The sequence below is a fragment of the Hippopotamus amphibius genome, chromosome 12, assembly GCF_030028045.1.
Source record: "Hippopotamus amphibius kiboko isolate mHipAmp2 chromosome 12, mHipAmp2.hap2, whole genome shotgun sequence".
Lineage (NCBI taxonomy): Eukaryota > Metazoa > Chordata > Mammalia > Artiodactyla > Hippopotamidae > Hippopotamus > Hippopotamus amphibius.
In genome coordinates, this window is record NC_080197.1 from 86,357,272 (window position 1) to 86,372,821 (window position 15,550).

Here is a 15,550-nt window from a genome sequence, read left to right on the forward strand (position 1 = left end):
TTGAAAAAGAAGAATAAAGTTGGAGGACCATACTTTCTGATTTCAGAACTTACTGAAAAGCTACAGTAATCAAAACAGTGTGGTACTAGCATAAAGGCAGACATATATACCAAAGGAAAAGAATAGAGAGCCCAGGAATACACCATTGCATATGTAGCTGATTGATTTTTCAATAAGAGTGTCAAGACAATTCAATGGAGAAAGGAAAGGCCTTTCAACAAATGGTGCTGGGAAAATTAGATATCTACATACAAAAGAATGAAATTGGACCCTTACTTTACACCATAAACTCAAAACAGATCAAAGACCTAAATATAAGAATAAAGCTATAAAACTCTTCGAAGAAAACACAGAAGAAAAGCTTCATGATATTGGATTTGGCAGTGATTCTTGGATTATGACACCAAAAGCACAGGCAACAAAAGAAAAATTGGACTTGATCAAAATTAAAAACGTGTGCATCAGAGGACACTATCAAGAGAGTGAAAAGACAACCCACAGAATTGGAGAAAATATTTGTAAATCATATATTTGAGAAGGGATTGATATCTAGACTATATAAAGCACTCCTACAGCTCAACATCCACAAAAAAAAACCAAATAGCCCAGTTCAAAAATGGCAAAGGACTTGAATAGATGTTTCTCCAAAGAAGAAATATAGGACTTCCATGGTGGTCCAGCAGTTGAGAATCTGCACTTCCACTGCAGGGGGCACAGGTTCAACCCCTGGTCTGGGAACTAAGATCCCACATACTTCATGGTGTGGCCAAAAATAAAATAAACCTTAAAAAATACCCAAATAAGAAATACAGATGTCCAGAAAGCATATGGAAAGATGCTCAACATCACTAATCATTAGGGAAATGTGAATCAAAGCCACAATGAGATACCACTTCACACTCATTCAGATGGTTACCAGAGTAATAGTGTAAGTAATGAACTAGGGATATGGAGACTGATATTCTGAATCTACTTCTAATCAGTGCAGAATATTGGAGGACAAAAGGAGACAAATTTAAGAGATGCTGCACAGAGAGAGTCAGCTAACTCTCTAGGTAATGGACCTGTTGGTAAGGCTGTTATGACAAAATAGAGAAGGGACAGAGTTAGAGGAAAGGTTTTAAAAGTTCATGTTTGGACTTGTTAAGAATGTGACTCCAATATATATGTATAGTAAGGGAGCTGGAAATATGACTCAGTTGGAGAGACTTGGGAGTTGCCAGTGCATCATGACTCCTAAAACAGAAGTAGATGAAACATTTCTAGGAAAGATAACAGATGATAAGGCAAGAGGATAGAAGGTGGAACTCCTGAAAATACTGGCATTTAAAAGATGACAAAGACTCAAGGAATAAGGAAAAAAATTTTTTAAGGTAGAGAATAGTGGTGTCTTAAAAAAATCAAGAAAAGAGGGACTTCCCTGGTGGCACAGGGTTAGGAATCCGCCTGCCAGTGCAGGGGACATGGGTTCAATCCCTGTTCTGCGAAGATCCCACATGCCATGGAGCAACTTAGCCTGTGCGCCACAACTATTGAGCCCACATGCTGCAACTACTGAAGCCTTCCCACCTAGAGCCCGTGCTCCACAACAAGAGAAGCCACCACACTGAGAAGCCCCTGCACCACAGCAAAGGGTGGTCCCTGCTCGCCACAACTAGAGAAAGCCCGTGTGCAGCAAGGAAGACCCAGGGCAGACAAAAAAAAAAAAAAAAAAAAGCATTAAAAAAATCAAGAAGAGAGATAGGAGGGAATTCCCTGGCAGTCCAGTAGTTAGGACTCCAAGCTTTCACTGCTGAGGGCCCAGGTTCAATCCCTGATTAATGAACTAAGATCCCATAAGCCACGCAGCACAGCCAAAGAGAAAGAAAAGAGATGGGAGAACAGTGGTGAACTTTGCCAAATGTTATAGAGATGAAATAGGATGGGAACTGAGTAGAGGTCATTGGATTTGGCATGGAGGTGGGTCTTTAATAGTGTTCTAGGCACAGAAATCAGACTGCAATTGAGATTTTATGAGTCAATGCAGATGAAGCAAAAGGGAGTCTTTTTTTCCAGGAGTCTAGTAACGAAAGGAAGAACAGAAACAGGTAGGGGTTTGTTTGGTTGTCTGTTAAATAATGATGAGGTGACCTAAACATGTTTGAAGGCTGTAGGGAAGAAACAAGAGGAAAATACTGAAAAATATTAAAGAGACAGTGAGGTATAATGAAACAGCATAGATTTGAGCCTAGGTTTAAATCAATAGATTGCCACTTTACAGCAATGGGATCTTGGGCAAGTTACCAAATCTCTCTAATGTCTGGATTCCTCAAGTGTGAAATGGAGATAATAGCTATCTCAGGAGACTACTGGGAGGGCTTTTTTAAAAAAATACAGAATTATATGTAACATTCTTAAACAGTACCTAATCTCAGAGCAGGTCTTTGATAAACGGTTGTTATAAGAAGGAATAAGGGATAACTGATAGTGCAAGGTTTAGGAAATGAGGGGGAAGAGGAATAGAAGTGGCAGAGTCTTCTGAGACAGGAGGAACTCCTGAAAAATACAGACTATGCCTCACTAAGGTCTACTTCCTCAGCACCTAGCCCAGTCCCTACTATGTAACATATATTTAGTAAATGTTTGTTGAGTAAAGGGGTAAAAACATCAATAAGATTTAGCCTTGAGAACTGTTAAGTGGAATATTAATATTATCTTCAAATGCTTGGAAGAGGAATGAGGTTTAATGTATATGGCTTCAGAAGGCAGAATGAAAATCAAGACACTTCAACATAAGGAAAGGCTTTCTAAGAATTAAAGCTGCACAAAATTTAAATGAGATTCTTCCCAGGGTAGCAGTTCATCATCACAAGAGGTGTTTCAAGTAGAGAACCAAATGATATAGTTATGGTTATGTGTGTGGATTTTCATTTTGACACGCTGGCATTTCATCCCTGATTTCGTTGCTTTCCAGTCAGGGTTTCCCTTACAGTAAAGAGTGGTTGTGAAGAGTAGTGGAAATTGTGTATGAAAAAATGCCTGGCTCCATGCATTAAAGCAATAATTATTTCAGGCTAGAGAACCCTTTACTTCAGTATTGTAAGAAGGATTTATATACAGGACAGAGAATTGAACTAGACTCTTAAAATACCTCTTTGAACTCGAAGATTCTATGACAGTATAACAGCTATATTATTTGACCAAGGCAGTACATGTAGTAGGTTCTGGAACCTTACTTAAAGCCACTGCACCACAAAGCACCAGAGGACTAAGATACAGGTCGCTCCTCTCCACATGCCTTGTTCTCCCCACCGTGTCAAAGGAACAGACCGGTAAAGACACAATATCAGGGCTTAAAAAGTGAGAAGAGATTTTCCAGGAATCTTAAAACCATACCAAGCAGGATTTTCCTTCCTTGGTTTAAGGTTTGTAAGCTGTTGAAAAGCAGTTTTTAAAGACAGCATGTTAGAAAAGAGTTGTAGAACATCCACACCTGAAAGAACAGAATTGATTTCTAACTCTGAAGCCTTTTTCTACATCTTTTTCTGTACCCTTCGGTTTATACCTTAATAGCTTCCCATTCTTCTGATCTGTGTTCCTCAAGAGGCCAATTTATGGAACTGAAAGGCATGTTTTTTAAATGTGGTATACAGATTAAAAGATTAAAACCTTATGTACCCCATCAGGCCAGTTACCCTCAGCTGAATTTTGAAGTTGTTGTTAATTCTTCTTAAAGACTTTTCATTCTTCTCCAAGACAGCTCTTAAGAATTAGAAACTAAAGAGAGAGACTGTATGACAGGTACCATAGTTTTCCAAAGTATTTATCTTAGAGCTTCATTTTAAATGTTAGGAGGGTCATCAAGTTCTATTATAATTCTGGTATATCTGTTTCTCCAAGACTGACATCATCCATAGACTCAATAAATATTTATTAGGTCTCCTATAAAGTAGGCCAACTCCTGTATTAGTATCAGAAATACAAAATAAAACATATAGTCCTTGCCTTCATGGGCTTGTCTCACCATGATCTAATGGTGAGAAAGACAAATACATGATTGCAATATCATAATTTTTAAAGCTAAAAGAAAAGCTATTTATTATTTAAAGCAAGGTCCAGCAAACTATAGCCCACAGGCCAGATCTGGCCTGTCTCCTGTTTTTATATAGCCCATGAACAAAGAGTATTTTTCACACTTTTCAGTGGTTGGGGAAAACCCAAAATAATAAAATAGGATTTTGTTCAAATTTCAGTGTTCATAAATAAAGTTTTATCAGATCACAGCACACTCATTCAGTGATGTATTATCTGTGACCACTTTGGTTCTCCTGTGACAGAGTTGAGTATGGCCTTCAAAGCCTAAAATATTTACACTCTTTACAGAAGATGTTTGTTGACCTCTGACTTAAAGGATTTATTTCAACAAATATTCAGTGTACTATTCAGTATAACGCATTATCAATACTTGGAAACATATGACTTAACTGAACATGGCTGAAGTCAGGTGGTCCTCCACCACTTCGAAATATCCCTCAAGGGAACAAAATAGGAGTTCTGTTCTGAATACATACCTAGTGTCCTTAGTGCAGTGGGCAGCTGTGAGGACCCATGTATTTTTCACTAAGCTTCCTGCACATACATGAGCAAGATGTTTGCCAGATTGAATCTGTAGGCTAACTAGCCATGGCCATGCGCCAGTTTGAGCTTCTGTGCCCCCTACAATCCGAGACCCCTTGAACATAGCTGCAAGTGGTGCTGTTCCACAATCTAAAAATAAAAATGATATATTATTTGGATTGAACATATTATTATATGTATTACTTTCTAATCTTAACATGTTAATATAATCTTTGAAATTTCTATTTTAAAAACTGATAAAGCAAGCTGGGTACCTAAGCTAGCCCATATTTTGAAAAAAAATCTTAGTTAAATATGTCTTTTTTTTTAATAATTTTTAAAATTTAATTAATTAATTGGCTGTGTTGGGTCTTCGTTGCTGCATGTGTGGTGACTGGGGGCTAGTCTTCATTGTAGTGCGTGGGCTTCTCATTGCAGTGGCTTCTCTTGTTGTAGAGCTCGGGCTCTAGGCATGTGGGCTTCAGGAGTTGCGGCACATGGGCTCAGTAGTTGTGGCTCACAGGCTCTATAGCACAGGCTCAGTAGTTGTGGCACACAGGCTTAGTTACTCTGCAGCATGTGGGATCTTCCTGGACCAGGGGTCAAAGCCATGTCCCTGGCACTGTGCCAGCAAGGAAATCCCAAGACTAACATGCCTTAATTGCTTGCTTACAAATAGAAAGACATTAAATCAGCACAATTCATTCATTTTAAAACTCTGCTCCTGAGGAGTATAACAATGAGGTAAGTTTCTCTGGCCAGCTAGCACATTTTCCCCTGTGTGAAATGGCAACTAAAAGAGCCTGGGACTGGTGAACTAAGAGCTACAAGTTCTAATACTTGCCATTTACCTTGTTGGGTTACTTTTTCTCAACTGTAGTGTGAAAAAGTCACCTAACAGCTCTTTCATCTTTGAATTCCAATGAATTATTAAGCCGTACAATGGGAATGACCAAACCCAGAACGTTTTGAGGCGCACATACAGAGGCAGAAGTGTATGGCACTTTTTACCATTAGTACTCCTACTACAGTCATCATTAAAATTGGACTGCTTGGGTCTGTACATTTTTAGTTAAAGGCAGTTGGAAAAACAAAAGGAGGGCTCCAAATTCAAACACTACTGAAGTGGAAAAAAGGCAAGGACGACTGTCCAAAGGGAAGAAACAAACAGATACTGCCCTTTGCGTCCAACCCTTCCTCTTCCGGGGCCTGGTGCGCCTTCTGCGCCCTGGGCCTCCTACTCACGGCCTCAGGCCATCCCCGACCTCCGGCCTGTTCCCGCGAGGAGAGCGAGTAGTGCTCTGAGCATGTGAGAGCGCCCCCCAGAAGCAACAGCGCTGCGCTCAGGAGCCCCGGCGCCATGTCGGCGCTCCTGGTGGGCAAGATGGCAGCAGGCATGTCCGGCCCGTCTCCGCTCCCCGCGAGCCTGTGGACCCTCGGCCCTGGCCACGAGGTGTGCGAGGTGGGAGAGGGGAGAGCGGAGCGTGGCTGGCGAGGCGCGTGGGGCGGCAGAGGCAGACCCCGTGCGCCAGGTAGGCCGGGGGCGTGATGGAGACCGAGGCCTGCGAGGCTGCGGAGATGCCCGGATGAGTCAGGCCTCCCCCCACCCCCGCTCCGCGCGTTCTAGTTACGCGACGGGTGACGCGTCTCGCCCTCAGCCAGGATCTCGGGAGGCTCTAACTGGCGAGACCTTGCCGAGCCAGATCTACGCGCTTAGATGGCACCATAGGACTGTTGTGGTGACAGGGGAGCTGCTGGAACCACTGGAGCGGCTCAGACTTCATGGCCAGGAAGGCCCCCAGAAGTAAGAGCAGTTACACCGAAGCGGGTAAGCTGGGGAAGGGAGACGTCAAGTAGAAGGCAAAGCAAGTGTAGAGGTTGGGATTTGAGACAAGTGTGGGCATTGCAGGAGCCAAATTTCTGGAATACACATTGATCTCATTATTGTTTTGTAGTAGTTTGCTTTCAGCTGGTCACCTCAGGGTGAGCTGATAAGATAAAATTTAAAGACCTGTAGGGACTTCCCTGGGGGGTAGTGGTTAAGACTCAGGGCGTCCACTGCAAGGGGGCACGGGTTCATGGCTCCACACGCCACCCGCCCTGCCAAAAAAAAAATTTAAGGGCCTGCAAAGTTGAGGACAAAGCCTGACTAAAGGTCATTGCACCCCACCCCCATCCCAAACACACACACACACTTCAGTCCCTGGCCTGAGAGGTACATTGTTCCTTGCCCCATCCGAACCCCCAAGATGCCCCTTGACATTACAAACAGTGTGGGAAAAGAGCGCAGATAAGTGGCTCCAGTTAATCGAGCCACTGAACAAATAGGTATTAACCTCACACTATGTACCATATACCAAAATAAGTGTCATATCATGGGAGGTGAGTTAAGACCTGGCCCTTTGACCCAGAAAACTTTGTCACGTGGCTAGCAGAGAAGATCAGAGGTCATTCACTTGGGGAACAAAGAAGGAAACCCTGACACCCAAGCCTAATATGAATTCAGACACAAGGGATTGATGTGGGCTGTGGCTGTCTGGGAAGGCTCGCTGCAGGAGGGGGACATGAGCTGGACCTAGATAGAGGGGGAAGATCAAAAAGAGGAAGGAGATGTAGTGAAGACAGAGTAAGCAAAGGTATGGATGTGTATTTGTGTGTGTTTCTCCAGAGAAACAGAACCGATAGGATATGTAGAGATATAAGAGGAAATTTTTTTATGGGAATTGGCTCACACAGTTGTGGAGGCTAAGTCCCATGATATGCTATCTGCAAGCTGGAGGACTAGGAAAACCAATGGTATAATTCAGTCCCAACATAAAGCCTGAGAACCAGGAGCTCTGATGTTGGAGGGCAGGAGAGATGGATGTCACAACTGAAGAAGAAAGAGGGAGAAACTGCCCTTCCTGCACCTTTTTGTTCTATTTGGGCCCTTGATGGATCGGATTGGATTGGATGATACCCATCCACGTTGATGAGGGCAGATCTTCTTTACTCAGTCTGCTAGTTCAAATGCTAATCTCATTCAAAAACACTCTCATAGACACACCAAGAAATAATATTTTACCAGTGATCTGAGCATCCCTTAGCCCTATCAAGTTGACACATAAAATTAACCACCATAGTAATAATAATACAATGTGAGTGTATAATTTTAGTTTTTTGTTTTGTTTTCTTAACTGTTATCTTAGGGAGACTGAAGAAAGAAACCATGACTTAAAAATTTTGATCACGATATATGAGAAAACTAAGTTGAAGGCTTCTTCCTGGTTTTTTTTTCTTAACAATTCTGCCATTTAAAAAAAAATTATTTTTATTGGCTGTGTTCGGTCTTCATTGCTACATGTGGGCTTTCTGTAGTTGTGGCAAGCAGGGGCTACTCTTCGTTGCAAGTGTGTGGGCTTCTCAGTGCGATAGCTTTTCTTGTGGAGCATGGCCTTTAGGCACATGGGCTTCAGTAGTTGTGGCTTGCGGGCTCTAGAACGCAGGCTCAGTAGTTGTGGCTCACCGGCTTAGTTGCTCCAAGGCATGTGGGGTCTTCCCGGTCCAGGGATCGAACCCATGTCCCCTGCATTGGCAGGCGGATTCTTAACCACTGTGCCACTGGGGAAGTCCCTGGTTTTGTATTTGATTTGATTTTTTTTGGAGTCCAGGATCATGTACAGCCCTTCTTCCCTTTAGCAGAACCATTTACATGGTTTTGGATATGCAGTAGCAGGCCTGGACCCTGCTTTGTACGTAGGGGTATAAGTATGTTCAGCGTGATGAAGAGAAATTTTTAAATGTGCAAAGGAGGAGAGAGGAAAGAAGCAGGCTGCCCAGCGAATGGCAGAAAGCCAGGCCTGAGCCAGGTAGATATCTGTGAGTTTCATTGTGGTGGGTTGAGCCAGGGTTTTTAAGAACAGTGATGTATAACCTTTGGTTTTAAATTGTTTTATCATTGCTGTCTTGAGCTGTGCTAAAGGTTGCCTCTGTTAACCTGACTCCTTCAGTAACAAAGGCACAGTGTGGGCTGTGGTAGTCTGGGAGGCTGGTCACATGGTGGGGAATGAAAGTAGGGGTCAGCAAAAGGACAGTGCCTTGCTTCTGTCATCCTCTGAGATTGTCATGGTTGGCAGCATTAACTCAAAGGAGGCTATTAGTTAAGGCTTCCAGTGGTAACAGATGGAAAGAGAACAGAAGCTCCAGGCTGAGCTGAAATCAGTGGGAGGGAAGCAGATGGTATTGGATAAACAAGTTGCAACATGAACTAACCTGACCCAGGGGCAGAACAGGAAACAAATTGACTGTTACCCAAATAGTTTAGTGAAAGATGATACTTGAAAGGGGGGAGGCACAGTTGGGATGTGTTTCTGTGGGGGAGAGATGTGATCAGATTGGGTGTGGCATTGTAAGCAGGGCAAGATGACTGGTCTTGCTGTGGCAGGTAACAGAGATTCAACAGATTTCTTTTCCATATCCTGATCAAAAACAGGAGCATGCAGCCAAGTCATGAAGGAGCAATGAAAAATGCAGTGGATCAGTACCTGCAAAGGACCTAGGCCTGGATTTCCTCTGCCTTCTCTAGGTCTTCACTCTTCTCTCCTGCACTGTAACTTCCTGTCTTTGTGGGATCACTCCAGTCAGCAGACAAATATCCTCTGGTGTGGTAGGCAGCCTCCAAGATGGCATCTAATTAGCCTTATCTCCTGGTATTCACTCCCTTGGTTAGTCCCCTCCCCTAAGTTGGCAACTCTACATGGGTTGGATTTAGTGACACTGATTGTAGCAAATAGATAGTGGCAGAGGGGATGGGATTAGATCATAAAAAGATTGTGACCTGTCTTGAACATTTTCTCTAGCTCTCTTGCTCTGAGGGAAGTTGGCTGCCGTGTTATGAGCTGCCCTGCGGCCCTATGGAGTGGCCTCCAGTCATAGTCAATCTAATGGCCCATGAAGAAGCTAACCACACAACATGCGTGAGCTAGGAAGCAGGTCTTTCCCAGGTCAAACCTTCAGATGAGACCACAGTTCTAGCTAAGATCCTAAATGCAACCTCATGCGAGGTCTTAAGCCAAAGACATCCTCTGAGCCACACTCAAAATTATTGACCAGCAGAAATTGTAAGATAACATATTTTTGTTGTTTTAAGCTGCTAAGTGTTGGAATAATTTGTTACATGGCAGCAGGTAATGCACCTTGTTTCTCCTATTTTTGAAAGAGGATGAGGGCATTAGTGCTAGGCCTGGGGCCTGGGGTTGGGTGGGCGGATGTAGAACACTGGGGTTAACTGGGTCTGGAGTTAGGGGAGATTCTGTTCTTCCTAGTTGTCCCTTGATCCGCTTGAGTTAGTGCTAGAAATATTTTTAATAAAAGTATTTTATTATGTAGACTTTAAATAATAACAACAAAATAAACTTCCACATACCTACCACCTCATTCACTATTTTTGTTTTATTAAATATTTAATCCTTTTGAAAGAATATTTATAGTATAGCTTATGTACAGTTTAAAGAATAAAAACAATATAAGGATACCTATGTAAGGCAAAGAACATTATTGTTACTTTGGAAATCCCCTGTGTACCCGTCCCTGATTCTGTGCCTTTCAATTTCCCTTAGAAAAAAAAAACAATATTCTGAATTTTGTACTTACTATTGCATTGATTCTCTTTACAAACTTGACTATACAATATGTTGGCCACTAGCAACAGGTGACAATGTAAGTTTAAATTTAAAGTTCAGGTCCTCAGTCATGTTAGCTCTGTGGCTAGTGGTTACCATATTGGGTAGCCAAGTTATAGAATATTTGTATCATTGCAGAGTTCTGTTGGACAGCACTGCTCTAAACAGTTTGTTTAGTTTTGCACGTTTTTAAACTTTATATCCGTTGAATCATGCAGTTCCTTTTTTTTTGCAGCTAGCTTCGTTTCATTCAGTATTAGGTTCTCAACATCCATTCCTGTAGTTACTTATAACTGTAATTCATTTTTACTGTAAGCATGGTGTGAATATGCCGCAGTGTATTTATCTACATTGGAATCTATTATTGGTGAACATTTGAATTGTTTCCAGAGTTTTGCTCTCATAACTAATACTAACATGGGCATGAACATGAGTTTCTGTGAGTTATATACCAGGTTGGGATTGCTGAGTCATGCAGAATATATACTATCACCTTCTCTAAACAGTGCCAAATAGCTTTCCAAAGTGTTGTACCAATATACTCTCCAACTAGCAGCATGTATATGTTCCCATTGTTTATGTTATCATTGATGCTTTTTAATTTTTTACCAGTCTTGTGGGTATAAATTGAGAACTCATGGTTTTAATCTGCATTTTCCCGACATTAGTTTGGGTATTTGAATATCTTTTCATATATTTAGGGGACATTCATTAATTTTCTCATATTAAGTACCTACTTAGGTCTTTTATGTGTTTGTTTTATGCATTTCATTAATACAGCCACTCATCTTTTACTGTTTCCATAGTTTTGCCTTTTTCAGAATACCATGTAATGCATACATACAGTATGTAGTCTTTTCGGATTGATTTCTTTTACTTAGTAATATGCATTTAACATTCCTCCATGTCTTTTCATGGCTTGAGAGCTCATTTCTTTTTAGTGATCAATAATATTCCATTATCTAGATATACCACAGTATCCATTCACCTATTAAAGGACATCTTGGTTGCTTCCAAGTTTTGGCAGTTATGAGTAAATTTGCTGTAAATATCTGTGTGTGGGTTTTTGTGTCAAAATAAGTTTTCAACTCCTTTGGGCAAATACCAAACAGTACAAAAGCTGGGTCATATGATGAGTATGTTTAGTTTTGTAAGAAATCACCAAATTGTCTTCCAAAGTGGATTTTCTACATAGTTTATCATAATCATCTGTGAACAAAGATGATTTTATCTCTTCCTTCCCAATCTGTATACCTTTTATTTCCCTTTCTTATTTTATTGCATTAGGACTTAACAGTATGATGTTGAAAAGCAGTGGTGGGAATTCCCTGGTTGTCCATGGTTAGGACTTGGCGCTTTCACTGCCAGGGCCTGGGTTCAATCCCTGGTCGGAGAACTAAGATCCCACAAGCTGTGCAACGCAGCTGCCAAAAAAAAAAAAAAAAAAAAAAACAAGTCCACTCTTACTGATTCTATTTATTAGCATTGTACTAGAAATTCTAGGCAGTATAGTAAATAAAAGGCATACAGACTTTTTTTTAATATAAATATATTTATTTTATATTTGGCTATATTGGGTCTTGGTTGCTGCGGTGTGGGCTTTCTCTAGTTGTGGTGAGCGGGGGCTACTCTTCGTTTTGGTGCTTGGGCTTCTCATTGCGGTGGTTTCTCTTATCGCGGAGCACAGGCTCTAGGCACGTGGGCTTTAGTAGTTGCGGCGCATGGGCTCAGTAGTTGTGGCTCGTGGGATCTTCCTGGCCCGGGGCTTGGGCCCGGGGCTTGAACCCGTGTGCCCTGTGTTGGCAGGGGTATTCTTAACCACTGCGCCAGCAGGGAAGCCCTGGCATACAGACTTTAAAGAAAGATATAAAATTGTCTGTATTCACAAATGCCACTGTCTACATAGAACACCCCCCCCCCCAAGAAAATATATTTTAAAAGCTCCTAGAACTAATAAATGAATTTATAGTAAGGTCCCAGGACAAAATTCCTCTTTTTATATATTAGCCAAGAACAATTTGGAAACTGAAATTTAAACATTTAAAATACCCGTAAGAGAAAGAGAAAAAAATATCCTGTATTAACACATATATGCAGAATATAGAAAAATGGTACACATCAACCGGTTTGCAAGGCAGAAATAGAGACACAGATGTAGAGAACAAACATATGGACACCAAGTGGGGAAAGTGGTGGTGGGAGGGGTTGGGATGGGATGAACTGGGAGATTGGGATTGCCATATATATATTACTGATAAGAAAAAAAATACCAAATTGTACACTCTAAATATATGCAGTTTATTGTCTGTTAAAAAACAAAAAACAAACAAAAAAAAAACCATTGTACTAGAAATTCTAGGCAGTATAGTAAAGCAAGATAAATTAAAGTGATACAGACTTTTTTAAATATAAATTTATTTTATTTTTGGCTATATTGGGTCTTGGTTGCTGCATGAGGGCTTTCTCTAGTTGTGGTGAGCGGGGGCTTCTCTTTGTTGCAGTGGGATGAATTGGGAGATTGGGATTGCCATATATACATTACTAATAAGAAAAAAAATCAAATTGTACACTTTAAATACATGCAGTTTATTGTATGTCAGTTGTATCTCAATAAAAGTTCTTAAAAAAATACCTGTAATAAAAAAGAAAATGAAGTAGTAATTAGGTATTATCTAACAAAATATGTGCATGGTCGCTGCCAAAAATTACAAAACACTGAAGAAAAAAAATCAAAGAACAATAAATAAGTGGAGATACATTGTGTTTATGAATTGGATGAATTTTGTTAAGATGTCAGTTCCTCCCCAGTTGATCTATGTATAGTTTTAACACAACCCTAGTCAAAATCCCAGCAGGATCTTCTTTTGTAGATACAGACCAGCTGATTCTAAAATTCATATAGAAAGGCAAAGGAACTGGAATGGCTGAAACAATTTTGGGGAAAAAAACAAAAAATGAAACTTGAAGAATTCATACCACCTGATTTCAAGACTAAATATAAAGCTACAGTAATCAAGACAGTGTGGTTTTTGTGAAACTAATCCTTTGAAAATTTGTTGAGACTTACTTTATTGCCCAAAATTATGGTTCTATTTTCATAAATAAGCTTATGTGATATTTACAGTTGTATTTGCTACATCAAATTTCATTGATTAAAAGATACACATTTTTCACATTTAAACATCTCTGAAACCAGTATGCACCTGGCCATCAATGGCATTGCATAGTTTGACTGGCAGTGGCTTTTCCTTCTTAGTGGTACTGAAGATAATAGCTTGCCTTATAATCAGTGGTGGCGTACAGTTGATGAAATCTAGTATGTTAGATCAAGTTTTTCATTGTTTAAGTCTTTGTATTGATTATTTTCCTGCTTTTTGTATCAATTGTGAGAGAGGTATGTTAAATTCTACTAAGATTGTGAATTTTTCTTAATATTTCTGTATTTTGCTTAACATCTTGACCCTGTGTTATTGGGTGCTTCCAAGTTTAGATGTGCTTTATTTTCCAAGTGAGTTAAATCTTTTACCATTTTATAGTGACCATCTTTGTCCCAAGTAATAATTTTTTCCTTTAAAATCTGTTTTGTTCGTTATAAATATAGCTGTACTAATGCTTTCTTTTGGCTAATATTTGGCTAGTATAACTTTTTCCGTGCTATTACATTCAACCTTGCTGTATCTTTATATTTTAGATTTACCCCTTGTATAAATAACATATAGCTGCATTTTGTTTCCTAATCCAATGTGACAAACTTTAATATTTAACTAAAATGCCCAGTGCATTTTTATTTAGTACGGTTACTAATATAGATTTCTGTAATTTTATTTTGGGCAATTTGTCCTGCCTGTTTCTTTTTTCTTTCTTTCTTTTTTTTTAATGTTTCATTTATTTATTTGCATCCTATTTATTTATTTATTTATTTATTTATTTATTTATTTATTGCTGTGTTGGCTCTTCGTTGCTGCAGGGCTTTCTCTAGTTGTGGCGAGTAGGGGGCTACTCTTCCTTGTGGTGCGCGGGCTTCTCATTGCAGTGGCTTCTCTTGTTATGGAGCATGGGCCCTAGGGTGCATCAACTTGTGAAATATCATGTTTCATGTTTATTTAGTATCCTTCATTGAGCACAGTTGATTTGTAGAAATTTTGATTGCTTATTTATGATGGCATTGGGTAATGGGCAAAAAATTGTGACCTTCTCTTTTACTTTTTCGTTTATAAAGTTCATTTGAGAAAGTCTATTTTTGTTTATTTTTGTTTACTGTTTTGTAAACTTAGCCTAAACTTTATTTGCATGTCTTATGAATTAAGAAAAATTTTCTTGGCAAGCATTTTTTCCAGATGTGGTATTAAATTCTAAGAATTGTCAGCTGGAAAAAGAAAATGCTCTGATGCTCAGGTTTTTTCCAAAAGAAAGTATTAAGTTACCATAGCTAAAATCCCGTTTTCTTTGGTCTGCCTGACCTTTCATTTAGGGAATTAAGGTACTATTTATAAACTTCTAAAAAAGATACTACAATCTGACATGTTATTTATGGATTCATACAGTACATATAAAAACATGGACTGTTTCCATACTAAATTCATGATAGTGGTTTCCTGGGACTAGGGAAAGAAAGATGTTTATCTGTGCATCTTTCCTCTTCAGAAAATGATCTGAAGTAAAAGCAACAAAATGTTAACAGGTTTTAATTATGGATGGTGCATGTACCAGGATTTGATATGTTGACTTGTGTAATTTTATATATTTATTTCTTAAAGTTTGTAAAACTTCCATGATTTTGAAATGGAGGTTGCCATCTAGTGGACACATTTCAATAGAACTTTTAAAATCTTTGATATTGAGTGCAGAAAGAATCAATGGAAAAAGCTTTTCAGACTTTCCAACACATGTAAGAAAGAAGGTACACTATGGTGGTTAAGAGCACAAACTTTGGAGTTGATCAGATGTAAGCCTGAACCCTAGTTTTGTTATTTACCGTTTGACCTTGGGCAAAGTATAAAACCTCTCTGTGCCTTAGTGAGAATTTGAACCCCAGACCCTCATTCATTTTAACAAACATTATAAAGCACTCCTTTAAATCAGGTAAGCACTGACCTTGACTGTAGGGATACAGAAGAGCACAAAAGAGACAGTCTCCTCTTCAAGTTTAATCAAGGTGTGTGTTGGGGGGGAGGATGTGCTACTATTTTATACTGAATGGTTAGAGGTTAGGTTTAAATCTGAGATCCCTAGTTAGTAATACTCATATAACTGTAGGTAAGTACCAATCTCACAGGATGACATTAATATCCAAG

The 15,550-nt window shown here is 39.7% G+C and overlaps 1 protein-coding gene across 1 annotated transcript in view; it reads right to left on the reverse strand.

Annotated features, from left to right (window-relative positions):
• Positions 1-5,994, reverse strand: part of TMPRSS12 (transmembrane serine protease 12) — a 28,647-nt gene extending 22,653 nt beyond the window's left edge. The window contains exons 1-2 of the mRNA XM_057700971.1: positions 5,775-5,994; positions 4,551-4,746 (exon numbers count right to left, since the gene is read on the reverse strand). Of these exons, the coding sequence (XP_057556954.1) occupies positions 4,551-4,746; positions 5,775-5,994 (416 nt within the window). The remainder of the gene's footprint in view (positions 1-4,550; positions 4,747-5,774) is intronic.
• Between the last annotated feature and the right edge of the window lie 9,556 nt (positions 5,995-15,550).